At 47.5% G+C, this 21,826-nt stretch overlaps 1 protein-coding gene across 1 annotated transcript in view; it reads right to left on the bottom strand.

Moving 5' to 3' along the window:
• The window catches only part of LOC139278022 (solute carrier organic anion transporter family member 1C1-like), a 68,250-nt gene that overhangs the window by 5,081 nt on the left and 41,343 nt on the right, over positions 1–21,826 (bottom strand). Inside the window, exons 10-12 of the mRNA XM_070896681.1 lie at positions 18,979–19,144; positions 9,476–9,654; positions 2,114–2,178 (exon numbers count right to left, since the gene is read on the bottom strand). Coding sequence (XP_070752782.1) covers positions 2,114–2,178; positions 9,476–9,654; positions 18,979–19,144 — 410 coding nt within the window. The remainder of the gene's footprint in view (positions 1–2,113; positions 2,179–9,475; positions 9,655–18,978; positions 19,145–21,826) is intronic.

Raw genomic sequence — 21,826 nt, 5'->3', positions numbered from 1 at the left:
GGTTGGGTTTTGCAGCGGCGCTGAGCAGCATTGCCGTGAACAGCTGCTTCCGGTGTGCAACGCCTCTGGTCGCGACACCGGCAGTACTTTGGACTTTTGCCCGGAAGTGCGCCTGCAATGACCGCCTGGGAAATCAGTGCGGTCCAGCATAGCCGCCGGCGGTGATGAAGGTAAAGTACTCCGAAGGTAAGTGCGAGTGTTTGTTCTTTTAATTTTTTTTGTGATTTGTGTTGTGATGGTGTGGGCAATGTTTTGGGAATGTTTTTGTGTTTCTCACCCCCCGGTCAGGCCTCTCTCGGAGTGCACAATGCCTGGCTCTTTAGTTTGCGAGTTGCCCATCATTGCGCCACGAAAGGTGTACAACGCCTCCCTTTGTGCTGCCCCCCTGACGCAGGGCCCAGACGTTCGAACTTCTATACCAATGCACAAACTATTCCCGGCCGGTAACTTTCCCGCCCCACCACCGTTTTCGTCCCGAAGACAGAAAAGCCTAAAATCCAGCCCATTGGCTGTGTGTAACACTTGTTCTGATCTCACTGAGCCACAGACCAACCAGGGCAATCGAGGTGGGTGTAAGGGGCTTACTCCAGGCCTCCCCCTATGCCTCTCTTCATTGCCTGTTAGCTGGTGCGTAGGACATCCTGTGTACTGTGGCTGCTATAGAATTATCAGTGAAGTAAGGAAGGAACTTAAAGCAGTATCTGTCCAATGCATGATGCAGAGTGCAACAATCGCTACACTGCCTGCCTAGCCGCTTAACCTGCATCTTCTCCTTCTCTTTTAATTTCGGTTTTAGTTTGGCTACTGGAAAAACTCTCACTGCATGTTTCATGCTTTTTTTGCTGAATGTTTTATTAAGTTGCTTCACTTCCTATTGATTGTTGCTTTCCATCTTCGTCCCTTCACTCAGTCTTTTACCTCTCTTTTTGTTTATCTTCTCTTTCTATTTAATTCCTTTTTCTGCTTTCCTCCATCCCTAGCTTGGTGTCTTTCCTCTCTCCATCCCTGACGCTTGGATCTTCTCGGACCGAGAGGATGACTGGCTCGACAGCATTGAAGAGTCACCATTCTGAACAGAATAATAAATAGCACCAAGGCACAGCAAGGCTCAGAGCCTTTCTGCTCATTCCCCATTAACAAGAAACTGTAGATCTGACCATGATCAATAGCCTTCAAATAAAACAGCTTTAAACTACATTTTGGGTGTTTTTCTTTTAAACTAGCTCTTGCTGTATCCAGCATTATTTTTTACAAGCTGCTACATTTCAAACTTACAACACCTTTACATCATAGCTTCTAAATTAACCTCAAATTTTAAATTATCATTCTTGTTTTCAAATCCCCCTCTGGCCTTTCCTCTCCCTATCTCTGTAACCTCCTCCATCTCTACAACCCTATAACAAATCTACATTCCTCTGACTCTGGTCTCTTGTACAACCCCAATCTCCTTCGCCCCACCATCAGCTGTCCAGGATCCAAGCTCTTGAATTCCCGCCCTAAACCTCTCTGCCCCTCTTTCTCCTCATTTGAGACAAAACTACCTCTCACTAAGCCCCAATACCTTCTGATCTGGCTCGCTGTCAATTATCGTCTGGTAACACTCCTGTGAAACGCCCCTTGGGACATTTTGCTATGTTAAAGAAATGCAAGTTTTTCTTGACCTATACTGAATTAGTTTGTTTAACTGGGAAAACTAGACTGCAGTATCGTTTAGTCTATCCTGGGATGAAGATCTCCTTTGGTTGTTTTGCATTAGTGGCATTGTAAATGGCACGAACCCCAAAAGACTGTGGATTCTGGGACAAATGAAGCTTTCAAGACTGAGATCAATACATTTTTGTTGGAGCTAAAGTTGGTAAATGGAGTTGAGGTACAGGTCAGCTATGATCTAAATGAATGGTGGAGCAGGTTTGAGGGGCTGAATGGCCTACTCCTGTTCCTATGTTCCTATTTCCCCAGTTGCTATTTCTAGCAAAATCATTAAGAAGGCATTAAAAAATGTTTTTGGAAACAAAATGAGAGAGGAAGTTGTCTCAACCAGGTCTCCCCCTTCCCCTAGTTATTGCGACAAACTTTTTTTCATTTATCAATAAAGGAAAATGAAGTGACTCACCCAGTGTTCTTGATGTCAAGGTGTATATACCTATTGCCAGTGATTTCAGCTCCGGCTCATTACACCTAACCACAATGAGAAACATTGCTGTCAATGTCAAGGCAAATACATGAAAGAAATATGAGTGTGGAGTATCTTACTGACCAACACTATGTTTGCAGTAGCACTATATTGGTCAAGGGCAGAGGATGGGTGGGTTGAATGCAGGAACACTATTTATACAACATTATAACATTACAACAGTAACTACACTTCAAAAAGTACTTCATTGGCTGTAAAGCGCTTTGGGACATCCGGTGGTTGTGAAAGGTGCTATATAAATGCAAGTCTTTCTTTCATAAAAAGCTTGCATTCTGCTTAACTTAATCTAAGGAACAACCAATATTGGTGAATGACCACACTAAACTATAGACTGATTGTGAAGAGAAAACTCCACAAAGTATAATTGACTGGAGACAGGGAAGATAGTACAAGGTTTAAAACTCTACGGGTTAGAAATTAGCCCCCTCTATAAACTCCATTGAATGGAGTACAGAGGCTTTACCGGCCGGGAGCAGACCCGTCCGAAATTGTCCCCCAGGTCGGAAGTGGCGAGAACAGGTTTCCGCACTGCCCGCGCTGCCGCACTGTCAGGCACGCATTGACCCCACACCGATTGGCCAGTGCCCCTAACAGCTTTTGCCAGCAGAAAGCCGTGTGTGCATGGGCGCGCCTCCATTTTATTTTCATTGTCGGCCGACTGCCATGTTGGCCCGACAATGGCGGCCATAGGTTCGGCCGGGCCGCCAATAGGCAGCCTGGACCTCCCTATTGGGTGCCAGGCCGCTGGCCCGGCCCAAACCCTCCCTGGTGGCCCAGTGAACCTAACTAAAATATCTGGAGAGTTCGCAGCGGCCCTCCTCTTTAACTGAAGGGGAGGGACGTTGTGAGGTGTTAGCGATGCGCAGATGACAGAACGGCACTCCATCTGCGCATCACTGACGCCATGGATTGGGGCGGAGAAAAATGAAAAAAAAAACACAGTAATTGCGCCCCGTTTCAGGCGGAGGGCTATTTCGACCCCTACAGTTATTCAAAAAGAAATTCCACACTTAATAAGTTAAACATAGAATGCACGCTAGACTTTCCTCCTTCTATCACACAGGCAAAGTATTAAATGGAGTAATTTTGCCAAGCAAGGCTCCTATAATGGAGGCTTGTTAGACGGGAGCATGGGCCACAGAATTGAGTCAAGAGTGTTACAGCACGAGGTCTAATGACCTCCCATCTGATTGAGGAGCAATATCTCACAAAATTCTCCTCAGAACATAAATCGTGACCATCAGAAGCTGCTAGGAGATGAATTTAAATAGTGTTAGGATCAGGGTTCACAATGGACAGCCTTAATAATAGAACGCTTGTCATATTGAAATTCACAGGCTCTTTTAGGCTCCTTGCTTTTTTGCCAACCAGTGAGTCAGGGAGCTGCAGTGAACACTTAAATCTGTGACTCAGTATAATCAGAAACTTAAACTATCTTTTTTCAATTTGTCATCCACCACTGCATACATTGCAGAGAGGGCAAGTACAGTACCACTGGTGTAAGCTGTCTGAATAGATTAGGTTTACAGCCATATTTAGAATGACAGGTCATGTCAAGTGCCCTCTACAACTGATGTGATTATTCTGAACAATGAAGAAAGGTACTGGGTCCCAAGTTAATGATTTAATTTGAACCATTAATTTAATTTGGGCTCTTTTGCATCCCGAAAACCCTTTGCCACACCATTAGCGGCTGTGCCTTCAGCCATCTAGGCCTCAAGCTCTGCAATTCTCTCCCTGAACCTCTCCACCTCCCTCTCTTTCTTTAACGACTCTCCTTAAAGCCTACCTCTTTGACCAAGCTTTTAGCCACAGTTCCCGATATCTCCTTCTTTGGATCAGAGTCGATTTTTGCCGGATTTCTGTGACGTGCCTTGGGATGTTTTTTTCTACATTGAAGGCGCTATATAAATGCACGTTGTTGTGGGCAGTGGAAACGTTACAAGGACACCCTCAAAACCTCCCTGATAAAGTGCAACATCCCCACTGACACCTGGGAGTCCCTGGCCAAAGACCGCCCTAAGTGGAGGAAGTGCATCCGGGAGGGCGTTGAACACCTTGAGTCTCGTCAGCGAGAGCATACAGAAATCAAGCGCAGGCAGCGGAAGGAGTGTGCGGCAAACCAGTCCCACCCACCCCTTCCCTCAACGACTATCTGCCCCCCCTATGACAGAGACTGTGGTTCTCATATTGGACTGTACAGCCACCTAAGAACTCATGTTAAGAGTGGAAGCAAGTCTTCCTCGATTCCGAGAGATGGCCTATGATGATGATGATGTTGTTATTAAGGAGGTAGTCAGTTTAACAAGAGCTCAGAATGCGAGAACTGGATCGTTGAGGAATGTTTATTTACGTACTGTAAGCAAGGGCTCCAGGAAGCACTATTTCTGCAATATCGAGGTAAATCTGGGTGAGGACGATACTCTTGGTGAAGCACATGGAAATGTAGGATTAACCCCGACTGTCAACAGACTGTGATACTCCAGGAGTGGTGGGCCATCTTTGAGAGGGACAAAGATGGCATGCAACCCAACACAAAGTAAGTTCACTACTGAACAATGAGGCCACGGTAGCCTACAGATGTCATGAGCTCCCATACCACAATGGCAAATTGTGAAATGGAATCCATTAAATCTGGTCATTTTGGGGGCTGGTGCTGGAAAATGACCACAAAAGTTGCCAGGTTGGTGTAAAAACCCAAGTGGTCGACTCATGTCCTTCAGGGAAGGGAACCTGCCACCTCTATCGCAACTGGCTCTGGGCTGGTCAGTCACTACCGCCTTGACCATGTCAGTGAAATGCCAAGACTAAGTAACACAAAATATTTAAAAACTCAGCTTTAGATTGCAGAGTCACTAAAAAAACATGGATTGTGTTGTAATCAGCCTAGCCAGTGACTTACAGGACAGGAATTTATATACAGTCCCCACCACTACTAGGGAGCGTGTTGGTCGAACCACAATTAACCCGCAGACAGTATCATAGAATCATAGAATAGTTTCAGCACAGACGACCATTCGGCCCGTCGAGCCCGTGCCAACTCTCAGCCAGTCCCACTCCCCCGCCCTTTCCCCGCAGCCCTGCAATCTTTCTTCCTTCAGTTACTTATCCAATTCCCTTTTGAAAGATAAAATTGAGTCTACCTCCACCACCTTTTCAGGCAGCGCATTCCAGATCCTAACCACTCGCTGTGGAAAAAGGTTTTTTTCTTACGTCGCCTTTGGTTCTTTTGACAATCACCTTAAATCTGTGTCCTCTGGTTCTCAACCCTTCTGCCAATGGGAACATTTTCTCTCTATCTGCTCTGTCCAGGCCCCTCATGATTTTGAACACAGTTAAAGCACAAAATGTCGAATGTCAGCAGCCAGTGTAGCTGCCAGCTCCATATTACTTCGGGGAGCAGCGCGAGCTGGTGCAGGAGGGCGACGTCAGCGAAGAGTGACATCATCAAAGTCCAGGTCAGATTGGAGCGTGGACAGATAAAGCAGGAGCGGCGAGAGATTGTTGAGGGATGTGATCGGGGCCCTGGAGAGGCGTGAGTTCGAGCCCAGGGGCAGCACGGGCCAGCCCACACTGTGATATGTGTGCGCACTAGGTCCATGTAGCAGAGCAGGTCTCCAGTCGTCCTGGTTAACCCTTGCCACTGGACCAAGACCTGGCTCTGTCAAGCCCATGGGGTGGCTGGTGTGCAACGACCACCACATGTTAAAAAAATCCATGCACAGGCACCTTCCACCCTTCAGGATGTAGTTCGGAATCTGGAATATTAGGTCCTTCATTGAAACACCTGTGAACTCATCCCTTTTTGGCGTGGCAGCAAGTTATCGCCGGTTCGAGGGACTGCCTATGATGATGTTGTTCATTCTAAAGAGAGGGACAGTACTTGGCAGATGATGGAGAAAATGACAATGACATCTTACAGCCCCAGCGATGTCCAGCTCTTGCATCACTCAGATGCTATTTCACTACAATATATCAGAAATCAGGGGTGTCCAAATTGTATGTGGTTATGCAACTATAACTGTGACGCAAAAAATGCTGTGTTTAAATGGTTATGTCTTGAACTGGAGACAAAGGGGCCAAACTTCAGCTCCCAAAAAGGCCACTTACCGCCAGAAAGCAGCGGCCAGGCGGTGGAGTCGATCGGCCACCGACTTCCGGTCCAATGGCCGCCACCAGCGAAATCCAGCTCGGGGATTTTTCTGGCGGTTCCCACTTCCACCCCCGATCTTCTGCATCTCCATCGCACCTCCCATGAAATTTAGCTGCAAGAAGCTATAATCTGCCGCGCGCTGCCCCCGACAGCTTTTTCTGTCGGTGCACCTTGCTTTCAATCTGTGAGCCATGACAGTGCGGTGGCCCCTCAAGGGGAGGGCGCACTGCCGCTACAGCCATGTTTTTTTTGTCGGCCGACTGCCAGGTCGGGCCGACAATTATGGCCCCGGGTTTGGCCAGGCCACCAACAGGCAGCCTGGCACCCCCCCTCTTGGGTGCCAGGTCACTGGTCCGGCTGAAACCCTTCCTGGGCCGAAGTTTTAAAATGCCGAAGGCTCTCCCCTTTAAGTGAAGGGGAGAGCATGGTGACGCACACGCGTCATGACATCATCGCCGCTCCGCTGCTGATTGACAGTGGCAGAGACTCGGTCCCACCTCCAGTTCCGCCCCTCTAGAGTACTTACCACCCAAATTCTGCCCCCATTATGACCTACTTCTGGTCTGCCAGGAAAAAACGTCAAAGAGCTGAATTTACCGAAAGAGGCGACCTCATCCACAGCGGCAGAAAAAACATTTAAGGAGTGGAAGGTGCGATCTGTTTTGGACAGAGGTAAATTTCGGCCCGAAGTATCTCCTCAGACTGGGATTAGATACTTAGAAATGCTAATATTTTGGTTCCCTGATGAGATGTTATAGCATTCTGCACTTTGACAACAATTATCTGTTGTTTTCCAGTTAAGACTTCAACTTTGTGTATGTATCTTTAAGACAAAGTGTTAAACATTTGCTAAATCACAAAGGAAGTAACACTCTAAGTTTCTGGTTTGGCCTCATGAGATCAAAGGCAGGTTAGAGGTGAAAGATAAGACACGAATTTCAAAGGATGAATCCTGGGAAAGTATAAACAAAGAAAGACATGGGCCAAAATCATGAGACATCTTTAGGGCGGGTTTTGACACAAGAATCGAAACAAAGAATTCAAAACCTCATTGAGTATTGAGTTTTTAGGGGAAATTCTATAGGCCAAAAGGTCTTGTCAGGCCCACCCCTAAAAAGAGAATAAAAGTGGCGTCCTCAAGGCTGTCCTCACAGAGTGATCCCATGCTTTACTGAAGGAAGCTCTAGATGTACAGAAAGAGGCTGCAAGCCAGAGAACTGCTCACGTGCAACATCCTTTTGTTTGATCGGATCAGTATCAGCTACTAGTCACAGTCATATGTTTTTCCTGTATAACTAATGTGTTATATTCTGTCTTAAACTCTAATTAAACATAATATATCCACCAGATTGGTTTACAGTCGATCCTGATTATTAAAGTGACCAGAGATTGCCTTAAACTTAGCTATTTCTAATAGCTCCCCATACAAGCAATGGCACTGCAGTACTGAGACACTTATCTCCTCAGGTGAATAGTTAATGTTACGAACCAAAAGGTATTTAATAAACCCTTCAATTTACCTGAAATGAGTGGAGCTTTTAAAACAGAATATAGGAGAAGATTAATTAATTGAAGTATAAAAAAAGAAAATGCTGGAAATACTCAGCAGGTCAGGCAGCATCTGTAGAGAGACGAGATCTCTGATTTTCACCCTCCATGACATTGCCCGACTCAGCCCCTGCCTCAAGCTCATCTGCTGCTGAAACCCTCATCCATGTCTTCGTTGCCTCTAGATTTGGCTATTCCAATGCACTCCAGTCCAGCCTCCCATTTTCTACCCTCCATAAACTTGAGGCCATCCAAACCTCGGCTGCCCATGTCCTCACTCGTACCAAGTCCCATTCACCCATCACCCCTGTGCTCGCTGAACTCCATCAGCTCCTGGTGAATCAACGCCTTGATTTTTAAAATTCTCATCCTTGTTTTCAAACCCCTCCACGGCCTCGCCCCTCCCAATCCATGTAATCTTGTCCAGCCCAACAACACTCCGAAATATCTACGCTCCTCCAATTCTGGCCACTTGAGCACCCTGATTTTAAATCGCTCCACCATTGGCAGCCGTGCCTTCAGCTGCCAAAGCTCTAAGCTCTGGAATTCACTCCCTCAACCTCTCTGCCTCTCTTTCTTCCTTAAAATCCATCTCTATGACCAAGCTTTTGGTCATCTGCCCTGATGTCTCCAGCTGCGGCTCGATGTCAAATTTTGTTTAATAACGCTCTAGTGAAGCACCTTGGGACGTTTTGCTATGTTAGAGGCATTATATAAATGCTTGTTGTTGTTGTTGAGAGAAAGAAACAGAGTTACCGTTTCAGGTCGATGAACTTTCATCAGAACATTCTGATGAGAGGTCATTGACCTGAAACATTAACTCTGTTTCTCTCTCCACAAATGCTGCCTGGCCTGCTGAGTATTTCCAGCATTTTCTGTTTTTATTTCAGATTTCCAGCATCCGCAGTATTTTGCTTAAGTGATTAAGGTAATCGCACTTAAACATGGTGCAAAGGGGCTTGTTGAATTGTCTGAAATAGTTAGGGCAGTTAGTACATTGTAATCGATGCTTTTGTAATTGACTCCTCATTCATTCCTCATTCATAGGTGGTCCCTCAAACGGGAATGACTTGCTTCCACAAGAGTTCACAGATGTTTCAATGAAGGACCCGATGTTCCAGTCCCGAACTCCAATTGAGGGGGTGAAAGATGCCTGGACGTGGATTTTTTTTAACGTGTGTTGACCGTTGCACATCAGCCACCACTTGGGCTCGACAGAGCTAGGTCTTTATCCAGTGGCAAGGGTTGAACCAGGATGCCTGGAGACCTGCTCTGCTGCACGGACTTAGTGCGTACACATATCGCAGTGTGGGCTGGCCCGTGATGCCCCTGGGCCCTTGGCTCTTCTGGGCCCTGCACCCTCATTCACTGCACCTTCACCCACGATGTTCCAGGGCCTGGCGCTCCAGCTCTATTTATAGCCCTCTATATGGTCTATGTGTTAACTCCTATGGTGATGGTCAATGCTTCATTTATGGTTATAGACTGCCATAAGCGTGGTCAGTATAAGTAGCGGGGACTGTACCTGAATCTGGAGCAGGAAGGGCTGTGGACTACTTTAAGTCAAACAAAATTTTTACCTGAGTAATATCATGAATCCGGGAACCGCTCCGAAGGAAAAACTAAAAGCACTGATCACAGTGATCGCCAAGTAGTAAGTGAACACCCTCCCGCAATCATCTGCCCTTGAGCACTGCCCCAGAAGGGCTGAGGAATTTCCGTTCGTCAAAGCAGAAATACAGCTGCAGTTGTGGAATTCCTGTGTAGAAAAAAAAGAGTCAGTCTGGATTTGTGAGGAGATCGTAGTATTTCTATCCGTCGTATTATAAATGTTTTAGGAAGTAAAGCAGAAGTCTTTTTAAACAAAAAAAACAGGGGTGGGAAACAGGGGTGATATTTTCTGTTCTACACAGTTATTTAGAAAGTTCCATTGATTGAGGATCATGGTGACTTTGTACGATAGTGTAACATGGGCGATAGTGAATCCACAGCCCGGTTTATATCTCTCACGATTTTTATTTCCATTGAAGACAAATCAGAAGAGAGGTAAAGCGAGTTGCCAATTTGCCATCACTCGTTTTACACTAACACACAAAGTCAAAGTTACCCAACTGATGGTAAATCCCAACAACAAGCAAGATGTTGTACTGCAGGGGAGTCAAGGGTTATGGGGGACGGGCAGGAAAGTGGAGTTGAGGCCAAGATCAGATCAGCCACAGCCTTATTGAATGGCGGAGCAGGCTCGAGGGGCCAAGTAGCCTACTCCTGCTCTGAATTCTTATGTTCTTAGGAAGCTACTAAAACATTACACCAAATAAATTGGGGAAATAAATCCTGCTCTAGTATGGAAAAACAGCCTATGTAGTTGGGTCCAGCCAACGAGAGCCCATTTGTGATGGGGGTTGCTCCAATATCCAAAATAGAGAGTGAGCTTCAGGAGGGCAAGAACAGGTAAAAATGTTAAAATTTGTAATTAAAAGAGAAATAACAAATGCACAATAAAAGGGGGAATTATACAACAGAGAGGTCTGTTAGATTGGATAGCGAGTAATAAAATAGTAAAATTAAAATAAAATAACAAGGAAATAGGGAAGGTAAAACCAGGATAAGCAGAATTGAAGTGGAATAATTTTAGGGAATATAGGAATTGCTAGAAAAAAGACTACGGTCTATCTAGTTCACCTTCTATCATCTGGTAGTCACATCAAACAACGATAGTGGAGTTATTGACTAATCATGGCAATCAATCTCTATCAATGAATCTACAATTGACCTAGACATGAGCCAAGGAAAACCCCCAGTGGTGGAGATCATTGGGAAGCATAGGTCCAAAGTTACCTAATCCTCCCAAGCGCACTACACTTACCACGTCACGTCTGAAATTAACGATATGCCGTATCCCAAAATAAAGCAATCTCATTTGCAATTGAATGAATGACTCCCAACTGCTACCACCACATCCCTAGGGAACCTGTTCCATAGATTGACTGCTTGCACACTGAAATATCGGCTCCGATATTAACAGGGAGGTGAGGAAGGTGGAAACCCGGCAAGCCCAGGGACTTGGTGGCCCTGCCGATCTTAATTGCAGGGCCTCATTGAAATAAAAGAATGCAGAGTCCCACCCGACACTTATAATAGTGGCTCAGTGAGTAGCACTCTCGTCTCGGAGTTAGAAGCTTGTGGGTTCAAGTCCCACTCTAGGCGCTTGAGCATAAACAAATCCAGGCAGTGCGGAGGGAATGCTGCACTGTCGGAGGTGCCGTCTTTCGGATGAGACGTTAAACTGAGGTCCGGTTTGCTCTCTCAGGTGGACGTAAAAGATCCCATGGCACTTTTTCGAAGAAGAGCAGGGGAGTTAACCCTGGTGTCCTGGCCAATATTTATCCCTCAATCAACATAACAAAAAACAGATTATCTGGTCATTATCACATTGCTGTTTGTGGGAGTTTGCTATGTGCAAATTAGCTGCTGTGTTTCCTACATTACAACAGTACTTCATTGGCTGTAAAGTGCTTTGAGATGTCCGGTGGTCATGAAAGGCGCTTTAGAAATCCAAGTCCTTTTCTTTGACACCCGGCAGATTGACAACCTGGCCATCGGGCGGGAACAGGAAGTTGTGGCAGGAAGCTGCAGCCAGAGACCCGTGGGAAGAGCCCCCAGCAGTTAGTGCAAGGTATGGCCTGGATCGAAGGGGGGAGGAGGCTTCTGGTCACTAGCAGGAAGGAGGGGCCTGGTGCCATTGGGGGGGAGGGACCTGGCCACTATCAGAGGGAAGTGTGGATCTGGCCTTGATTGAGGGAGAGGGTAGCCCGGCGCAAGGGAGGCCCAAGGCCTCCTTGTGAGGGTCAGAGTGCTCCTGCCCCTCCTCGCCCACAAGGCAGCCTTAAAAATACATTAACAAAAACTGACCTTCGAGGCCTCTTGTCCAGGATCTGACTGCCGGCAGGCTTTACCTGACAGTGGGCCTGACACTGTCCCTCCCCCCACTCAGGTCTCAGCTTGAACTTGGAACTCTGGTCCCGATGGCATAGTCGAAACTGATCTACACATTTAAAGTAGGGCCCCGCTGCCTTTCTGTGGGTGCCCTGCTCAAAAGAGCAGATTAATATGGGACACAGCAGGAAGTGGGATCAGCGTGGGTAACTGACTCCCATTATTTTAACTGCCCCCCTTGTCCGGTTTCTGCCAGGCAGGGGCAGTTAAAATTCGGCCCATTGTTTCCGTAGATGAGTTTTGAATTTACCTCCCTTCAAGCACAGGGCGTGTCCTCTGGTTCTAAAAGTCTGGACAAGGTAAAACAGCTGTTCGTGGGCTATATTATTTGGTCCTTTTAGAATGCTCAAAACAGCAATCAGATCACATTTTCACCTCCTCTTTTCTGATGAGAATGTGCCCAATTTACAGAATCATTCCTCATAATTCAATCCCTCCCCTCATTTATTTTGGATTCAATTATATTTGAGCTGTTTATTGTGAATGCAAAGTTGAGCAGCAAGTACTAGTTTTCAAATTTGGAGTCTTGTAAAATGGATCACAATTCTCATCTGGCTCTGCACTTGACTATGGTTCAAGTCATTTTATCCTTGTAACGTCAGCAGTCATTCTAATATTAAATTGCACAACTTGAAAACAGCAGCACATGACTCCCTCTGTACCTGCCGGGATGTTTTTGGCTCAACCAATGCGGATTTGTTTCAGCAGTGGGTAGCACACTCGCCTGAGTCAGAAGGTTGCGGGTTCAAGTCCCACTCCAGAGACCTGAGCACATAAATCTAGGCAGACACTCCAGTGAAGTGCTGAGGGAGTGCTGCAATGTCACAGGTGCTGCTTTTTGATGAGACGTTAAACCGAAGCCACGTCTGTTCTCTCAGGTCGGCATAAAAGATGCCATGGCATTATTTCAAAGAAGAGCAGGGGAGCTATTTATCCCACATCCAACATAATTAAAAAAGAGGGGTAGAAATTCACCCCCGGGGAAATCTGGAGCACCTACCATTTTCAAAGTGTTGTTACTGTCGTGTCAGGCGAGGTGGACAAGTGATCGATTTTCAGGTCTTTGGCAACTTTTTAGAGCTGACCGGGAGTCGATCATAATGGGGGCGGAAGTGCGGCGGTAAGTACTGGTGAGGGGCGGAAGTGGGGGCGGGGCAGAGTCTCAGTCACTGTCAGTCAGCGGCGGAGCGGTGATGACATCAGTGCGCGTGTGCATCACCTCATCTTTCCCCTCATTTATAGGGGAGAGAAGCAGCGATTGTTTAGATTTGGCCCACTGGGCCACCAGGGAGGGTTTCAGCCGGGCCAGCGCCCTCGCACACAAGAGGGAGTGCCAGGCTGCCTGTTGGAAGCCCGGCCGAACCCGGGGCCATAAATGTCCGGCCGATCTGGAAATTGGCCGGGGAAAAAAAACATGGCGGCTGTGGCAGTGCGCCCTCCCCTTCAAGGCCGTCCCACTGCCATGGCTCACACAGTGAAAGGAAGGTGCACTGAGAGAAAGCTGTCAGGGGCACCGCGCGGCAGATCTATGATTCTTCCAGCTAAATTTTGGGGGTGGTGCCATGGAGGTGTGGGAGATCGGCGGTGAGCCCTGTGATGACACGCTAAGGACGGTCGGCAGCAGTGGGGTGGAAGTGAGGACCACCAGAAAAACACCCGAGCTGAATTTCACTGGCGGCCACTATTGGACCGAAGACAGCGGCCGCTCGACTCTGCCGCTTTCTGGAGGTAAGTGGCATTTTTGGGAGGCTGAATTTCGGCCCCAGATTATCTGGTCATTATTGTTAAGTCCTGACTCTAATGTACTGACTCACACGAGATACATGCTGAAGTCAAGGTCACTCAGGATCTGCACCTTTAATTCCAGCTCTCCAGTGCTGCACTTGCCTGCGGCCTCCCTTTATATACCTCAGTGGGACAGGTATGGAGAGTCTCCTGCAAGTGCACCCCTGGTGGTAAGGTATGCTTATTGTTACAGGTCATTTCCAGTTACAGTCATGTATAGTATGGTAAGATACAGTTATATACAGTAATGTGAGATACATGACATCACCCTCCCCCAAGGTCTTATTGCCTTTATAGATTCAGTCTCTCAGGTGGTCTGCGCTCTCGCATGGAGCGTCTTAGTTGTGGTTCAGTTGTTTGCCTTGGTGCCTGTTTTTCGTTCGGTGTGATTGCTGGTATCTCGCCTGGGCTGTCTGTTTCATTCGGTGTGATTGCTGGTATCTCGCCTGGGCTGTCTATTGAGACTGCCCTTTCCTCAGGTTGTTCCATCTGTCTGTCCACCAGGTGTGGTGTGAGTTCCACATTGTAGTCTGCCTCTGGTCTTTCAGTGTTATCAGTGAATCTACTTTTTACTTGGTCTACATGCCTCTGGCATTTTTGGCCATTGTCCATTTGTACAACCAGTAGCCTGTTTCCCTCTTTGTCTGTTACTGACCCTGCAAGCCATTTGGGACCCCGGCCATAGTTTAGCACAAACACTGTGTCCCCTATCTCATTCCACCTCCCCCTCGAATTTCGGTCATGGTACTCAGTTAGCTTTTGATGCTTAGCCTAAACAATTTCATGCATGTCTGGGAGGATTAACGAGAGCCTGGTCTTTAAGGTTTGTTTCATCAATAGTTGCGCAGGGGGAACCCCAGTCAACGAATGCGGAGGAGATCTGTATGCCAGCAGCAGTTGCGACAGGCGGCTCTGCAGCGTGGGACCTTGGATTCTGAGCATGCCTTGTTTAATGATCTGCACTGCTCACTCTGCCTGGCCATTGGAGGCCGGCTTGAAAGGTGCCGTCTTAACGTGATTTATACCGTGGTCAACTATAAAATCGTGAAATTCTGCGCTGGTGAAGCACGGACCATTATCACTGACCAATATGTCAGGAATGGCGTGCGTTGCAAACATGGTTCGAGAGCTCTCCACAGTGGTGGAGGTGGTGCTCGAGTTTAAAATGGTGCACTCGATCCATTTTGAAAATGCATCAACGACAACGAGGAATATTTTGCCCATGAATGGGCCCGCATAGTCTACATGCACCCGCGACCACTGTTTGGTGGGCCAGGGCCAGGGGCTTAGGGGGGCCTCCCTGGGGGCATTACTGAGTTGGGCACAAATGGTGCACCGACGGACGCAGAGCTCCAAGTCCGCGTCAATGCCAGGCCACCAGACGTGGGATCTGGCTATGGCCTTCATAAGGATGATCCCCGGGTGCTCGCGATGGAGCTCCCAGACAAACGCCTCCGTGCCTCGTAAGGGCATAACTACTCGGCTGCCCCACATCAGGCATTCTGCCTGTAGTGAGAGTTCAGGCATGCGCCGATGGAAGGGTTTGATCTCCTCGGGGCAGGCATCGCGAGCCTCTGCCCAATCACCGGTTAAAACGCATCTTTTAACTAGAGATAACGTGGGGTCGCTGGTCGTCCAGGCTCTGATTTGGCGAGCCGTCATGGGCGAACCTGTGGATTCAAAGGCATTGATTGCCATGACCATCTCACAGTCCTGTTCGTCGGACCCTTCTGTGGTTGCCAGGGGTAGCTTGCTAAGCGCGTCGGCACAGTTGTCTGTGCCTGGTCTGTGCCTTATCGTGTAGTCGGAAGCTGCCAGCATGAGCGCCCACCGCTGAATGCGCGCCGAGGCATTGGCATTGATTGCCTTGCACTCGGATAGTAGGGATGTGAAGGGTTTGTGGTCGGTTTCTAACGCAAACTTGGCCCCGAAAAGGTATTGGTGCATCTTTTTGACACCATACACGCACGCAAGCGCCTCCTTCTCAACCATACTGTACCCGCGCTCCGCCCGCAAAAGTGACCTGGAGGCATAAGCAACGGGCTGCAATTTACCCGCATCATTGACGTGCTGTAAAACGCACCCGACCCCGTACGGTGATGCATCACATGTAAGAACTGGCTTTTTACCTGGGTCAAAAAAGACTAAAACACTCTTGGAACATTTTCTGAGTAGCACCACTTTCTGAGTAGCACATGGAGAGGCTCCAACAGCATGCTCAAGTTCTGCATAAAGTTCCCAAAGTAATTGAGTAGCCCGAGAAAGGCACGCAGTTCCGAGACATTCCGGGGCCTGGGTGCCAGGCGAATCGCTTCGGTTTTGGATTCGGTTGGGCGGATTCCATCAGCAGCAATCCTTCTGCCCAAAAATTCAACCTCAGGCGCGAGAAACAGACACGTGGATTTCTTAACTCTTAGGCCTACCCGATCCAATCCTCCAAATTGTGGAGATGAGAGTCGGTGTCCCTGCCCGTGATGAGTATGTCATCTTGAAACACAACCGTCCCCGGGATGGACTTGAGCAGACTCTCCATGTTGCACTGGAATATAGCAGCTGCCGACCTGATGCCGAATGGGCATTGATTGTACACAAAAAGGCCTCGATGTGTGTTAATGGTAGTGAGTAGCTTAGACTCTTCGGTCAGTTCTTGCGTCATATATGCAGATGTGAGGTCAAGTTTCGAGAAAAGTTTTCCTCCAGCCAACATGGAAAATAGGTCCTCCGCTCTGGGCAGCGGGTATTGGTCCTGTAGGGAGACTCTGTTTATGGTAGACTTGTAATCCCCACAGATTCGCACGGATCCATCAGGCTTCATGACGGGGACGATGGGGCTTGCCCAGTCGCTGAATTCCACGGGAGAAATTATGCCTTCCCGCAGAAGCCGGTCCAGTTCGTTTTCAATCTTTTCCCTCATTACATAAGGCACAGCTCTAGCCTTGTGATGGACCAGTCTGGCATTCTGTGTGATATAGATTCTAACTTTAGCCCCTTTGAAGGTGCCCACACCTGGCTGAAAGAGATGTTCAAAACGGCTTAGAACTGTTGAGCAGGAGGTCCGTTCCTCTGACGATATGGCGTGAACATCATCCCATTTCCAATTAAGTTCTGTTAGCCAGCTTCTCCCCAACAGGGCTGGGAGATCCCTGGGGACAATCCACAGGGAAAGTCGGTTCACCATCCCTTTGTGTGTGACTGAGAGCATGGCGCTGCCAAGGACTGGGACGATTTATTTAGTATAGGTCCTTAGTTTGGTGTCGATCTTTGTGAGTTTTGGTCTGTTGCTTTTGTGCGGTCCCAGCTGTTCAAATTGTTGAACGCTCATGAGGGATTGACTGGCTCCCGTGTCCAGTTCCATGTTGACGGGTATCCCGTTGAGTAGAACCCTCATCATAATTGGAGGCGTCTTGGTGTAAGAACAGTGGACATTGAACGTGTTAACCCGCTGTACCTCGTCGTCCTATGCACTGTTCCAACCGTCTTCTGGTCCGCTTTCCGACCCTTCCGATTCGTATACCAGCCGAGCTGCTGTTTTTCTACACATGCGAGCTAGATGCCCTGTGTAGTTGCAGTTTCTGCAAACGGCATGCTGAAATCGACACACCCTGGTTGAGTGCCTTCCCCCACATCTCCAACACAGACCGTTTCCATTGTTTCCGAAGGATGAGCTGCGTCTGGCTGATCTCCCTTGAGCTTCTCTCAGTCTGTTGTTGATTGCTCACATTGTGGGTTGATGAGGTGTGATCGGCCGTTCATGTGGACCTTGATTTTGATGGCTTCTGACGCCACTGTCTGCTGTTGAAGGCCTGCTCTCCTGCCTTTGTCTGTTTGTGGGGGTAGCGGTTTGTTTCACAATGTGAACCCCTTGTTCCGATGCTTCGTTGGTTGTCGTACCCGAAGTATAGATCAGCCTTGTTTCTTCTTCGCCTGCCAAGAACATCTGTGCGACCAGTGCTGCTGCCTCTAGAGTCAAGTTCTTAGTCTCTATAAGCTTTCAGAATATGCCTGCGTGGCCTATTCCTTCAATAAAAAAGTCTCTCAGTACTTCTCTCCTTAGTTCATCGGGGAACTCACATGAACTAGCCAGCCTCCGAAGTTCCGCCACAAAGTCGGGTATGCTTTGGTCCACACAGCGTCTGTAGTCATAGAACCTGTGTCTGGCCACGTGCAGGCTGCTCGCTGGCTTCAGGTGGTCTCTCACCAGTGTGCTCAACTCCTCAAACGACTTGCTTGCTGGTTTCTCGGTTGCCAGCAGGTCTTTTGTTAAGGCGTATGTTTTCGAGCCACAGTTGGTCAAGAGATGGGCTCTTCTCTTGTCTGCCTTATCGTCGCCCAGCCAGTCTTTGGTCACAAAGTTTTGCTGGAGCCTTTCTATAAAGTCATCCCAATTGTCTCCAGCATTGTATTTTTAATTTGAGCTGTTGGTAGCCATTCTGTGGATTCTGTGATCCCGTAACTCGTTGCCACTGTTAAGTCCTGACTCTAATGTACTGACTCACATGGGACACATGCTGAACTCAAGGTCACTCAGGACCTGCACCTTTAATTCCAGCTCTCCAGTGCTGCACTTGTCTGCGACCTCCCTTTATATACCTCAGTGGGACAGGTAAGGAGTGTCTCCTGCAAGTGCACCCCTGGTGGTAAGGTATACTTATTGTTACAGGTCATATCCAGTTACAGTCATGTATAGCATGGTAAGATATAGTTATATACAGTAATGTGAGATAGATGACAATTATCACATTGCTGTTTGTGGGAGCTTGCTGTGTGCAAACAGGCTGCTCCATTTCCTACATTACAACTGTGACTGCACTTCAAAAGTAGCTCATTGGCTCTAAAGCACTTTGGGATGTCTTGAAGTTGTGAAAAGTGCTATATGAATGCTAGTCCTTCCTATTACATGGTGATTTAATAGAAGCATTTAAATTTTGAAAGGATGGGACAGAGTAGATAGAAGCAGACTGTTTTCAGTAATTGAGGGGTCAAGGATGAGGGCCATTAGATACAAGATCAAGTGGAAGATATTGAGAACAAGAGAAATTTCTTCACACAGAGAGTTGTGAGGCTGTGGAATTCACTTCCAGGGTTTGTGGTTGAGGCAAAAATATGTAAACATTCAAGATTAGATTGGACAGATGGATGAAAGAAGAAGGGTTGGAGGGATATGGGAACAGGGCAGATAAATGGGATCAGAACTATTTGTCCAAGTGGGGATAAAAGCCGACAGGTCCTTTTCTGTGTTGTAATTGCTACGCAGTTTTATAGATGAAACATTAGCCACAATGAGGAAATCAAAGGCTCTTACAGTATTTCTCCCTGATCCACTCGACGTTGTGCAACCAGCGAGACAGGGCGAAACATACGTGACCCCATTTTGAGCACAAACGGGCTCCCACTGTGTCCCTGGGCAAAAGCAGGCAGCATTGCAACCGTGTTGCAGAGCACTTCCCTTATAGGAGATCTGTGAGGTGCTGAGAAACAATGCAAGGGTTCATAGAATGATCATAGAATCATACAGCACAGAAGGAGGTCATTTGGCCCATCGTCCCTACGACGGCTCTTTGTAACAGCTATCCAATTAGTCCCACTCACCCGTGCTCTTTCCCCAGAGCCTTGCAAATTTTTCCTCCAAGTATTTTTCTAATTCCCTTCTGAAAGTCACTGTTGAATCCACTTCCAGCGCCCTTTTTGCTTCGGTCTTCACAGTGGAAGACACAGAAACCATGCCAAAAATTGCTGGTCACAGGAATGTGGGAAGGGAGGACATTGAGACAATCACTATCACTAGCGGGGTAGTGCTGGACAGGCTAATGGGACTCAAGGTAGATAAGTCCCCTGGTCCTGATGAAATGCATCCCAGGGTATTAAAAGAGATGGCGGAAGTTATAGCAGATGCATTCGTTATAATCTACCAAAATTCTCTGGACTCTGGGGAGGTACCAGTGGATTGGAAAGCAGCTAATGTAACGCCTCTCTTTAAAAAAGGGGGCAGACAAAAGGCAGGTAACTATAGGCCGGTTAGTTTAACATCTGTAGTGGGGAAAATGCTTGAAACTATCATTAAGGAAGAAATAGCAGGACATCTAGACAGGAATAGTGCAATCAAGCAGACGCAGCATGGATTCATGAAGGGGAAACCATGTTTAACAAATTTACTGGAATTCTTTGAGGATATAACGAGCACGGTGGATAGAGGTGTACCGGTGGATGTGGTGTATTTAGATTTTCAAAGGGCATTCGATAAGGTGCCACACAAAAGGTTACTGCAGAAGATAAAGGTACACGGTGTCAGTGGAAATGTATTAGCATGGATAGAGAATTGGCTGGCTAACAGAAAGCAGAGAGTCGGGATAAATGGGTCCTTTTCGGGTTGGAAATCGGTGGTTAGTGGTGTGCCACAGGGATCGGTGCTGGGACCACAACTGTTTACAATATACATAGATGACCTGGAAGAGGGGACAGAGTGTAGTTTAACAAAATTTGCAGTTGACAAAAAGATTAGTGGGAAAGTGGGTTGTGTGGAGGACACAGAGAGGCTGCAAAGAGATTTAGATAGGTTAAGCGAATGGGCTAAGGTTTGGCAGATGGAATACAATGTTGGAAAGTGTGAGGTCATCCACCTTGGGAAAAAAAACAGTAAAAGGGAATATTATTTGAATGGGGAGAAATTACAACATGCTGCGGTGCAGAGGGACCTGGGGGTCCTTGTGCATGAAACTCTTTTGGAGTCCTGAAACTCTTTTTGGAGTTTATCTGGAAAACATAAAACATTAATCGGTGCCACCCGACCTGGATGACACACCAGACATTTACAAGGCCCCTTTTTTTTTCTTTTTTGTGGTTTTTTTTGTGTTTTTCTTTTTTTTTTGGTTTTTTTTTTGGGCACTAAAATCACATTTTTTCCTCCAGTGCCCCCTATTAAAGGGGAGGGGGAGACTAAAAGCACCGGCAATTAAAACAAATTAAACTTTAAAACGTAAAATCAAATTAAAATTTGGTTGCCGGGCGTGATGATGCACTCCAATCCCTCCGGTGCCCACCTCTCGCGGAAGGCCACGAGCGTACCGGTGGACACCGCGTGCTCCATCTCCAAGGACACCCTGGACCGGATGTAAGAGCGGAAGAGAGGCAGGCAGTCAGGTTGAACGACCCCTTCGACCGCCCGCTGCCTGAACCGGCTGATGGCACCCTTGGCCGTGCCCAGGAGCAGTCCTACGAGGAGGCCCTCGGACCTACCCGCTCCCCTCCGCACAGGGTGCCCAAAGATCAGGAGAGTGGGACTGAAGTGCAGCCAGAATTTCAGGAGCAGCCCCTTCAAATAATGGAACAGGGGCTGCAACCTCGTGCACTCAATAAAAACATGGAACACGGACTCCTATGTGCATGAAACGCAAAAAAGTTAGTTTGCAGGTGCAGCAGGTAATCAGGAAGGCGAATGGAATGTTGGCCTTCATTGCGAGAGGGATGGAGTACAAAAGCAGGGAGGTCCTGCTGCAACTGTATAGGGTATTGGTGAGGCCGCACCTGGAGTACTGCGTGCAGTTTTGGTCACCTTACTTAAGGAAGGATATACTAGCTTTGGAGGGGGTACAGAGACGATTCACTAGGCTGATTCCGGAGATGAGAGGGTTACCTTATGATGATAGATTGAGTAGACTGGGTCTTTACTCGTTGGAGTTCAGAAGGATGAGGGGTGATCTTATAGAAACATTTAAAATAATGAAAGGGATAGACAAGATCGAGGCAGAGAGGTTGTTTCCACTGGTCGGGGAGACTAGAACTAGGGGGCACAGCCTCAAAATACGGGGGAGCCAATTTAAAACCGAGTTGAGAAGGAATTTCTTCTCCCAGAGGGTTGTGAATCTGTGGAATTCTCTGCACAAGGAAGCAGTTGAGGCTAGCTCATTGAATGTTTTCAAGTCACAGATAGATAGATTTTTAACCAATAAGGGAATTAAGGGTTACGGGGAGAGGGTGGGTAAGTGGAGCTGAGTCCACGGCCAGATCAGCCATGATGTTGTTGAATGGCGGAGCAGGCTCGAGGGGCTAGATGATCTACTCATGTTCCTAATTCTTATGCTCTTATGTTCAGTGCGCCCCAGAGCATATCCACTCGCTGCACAAAAAAGCCTCCTCATGTCGCCTCTGATTCT

This window comes from Pristiophorus japonicus, chromosome 13 (genome assembly GCF_044704955.1).
Source record: "Pristiophorus japonicus isolate sPriJap1 chromosome 13, sPriJap1.hap1, whole genome shotgun sequence".
Taxonomy (NCBI): domain Eukaryota; kingdom Metazoa; phylum Chordata; class Chondrichthyes; family Pristiophoridae; genus Pristiophorus; species Pristiophorus japonicus.
Note: the sequence above shows the minus strand (reverse complement) of the source record. Positions and strands in the feature narration are given on the sequence as shown.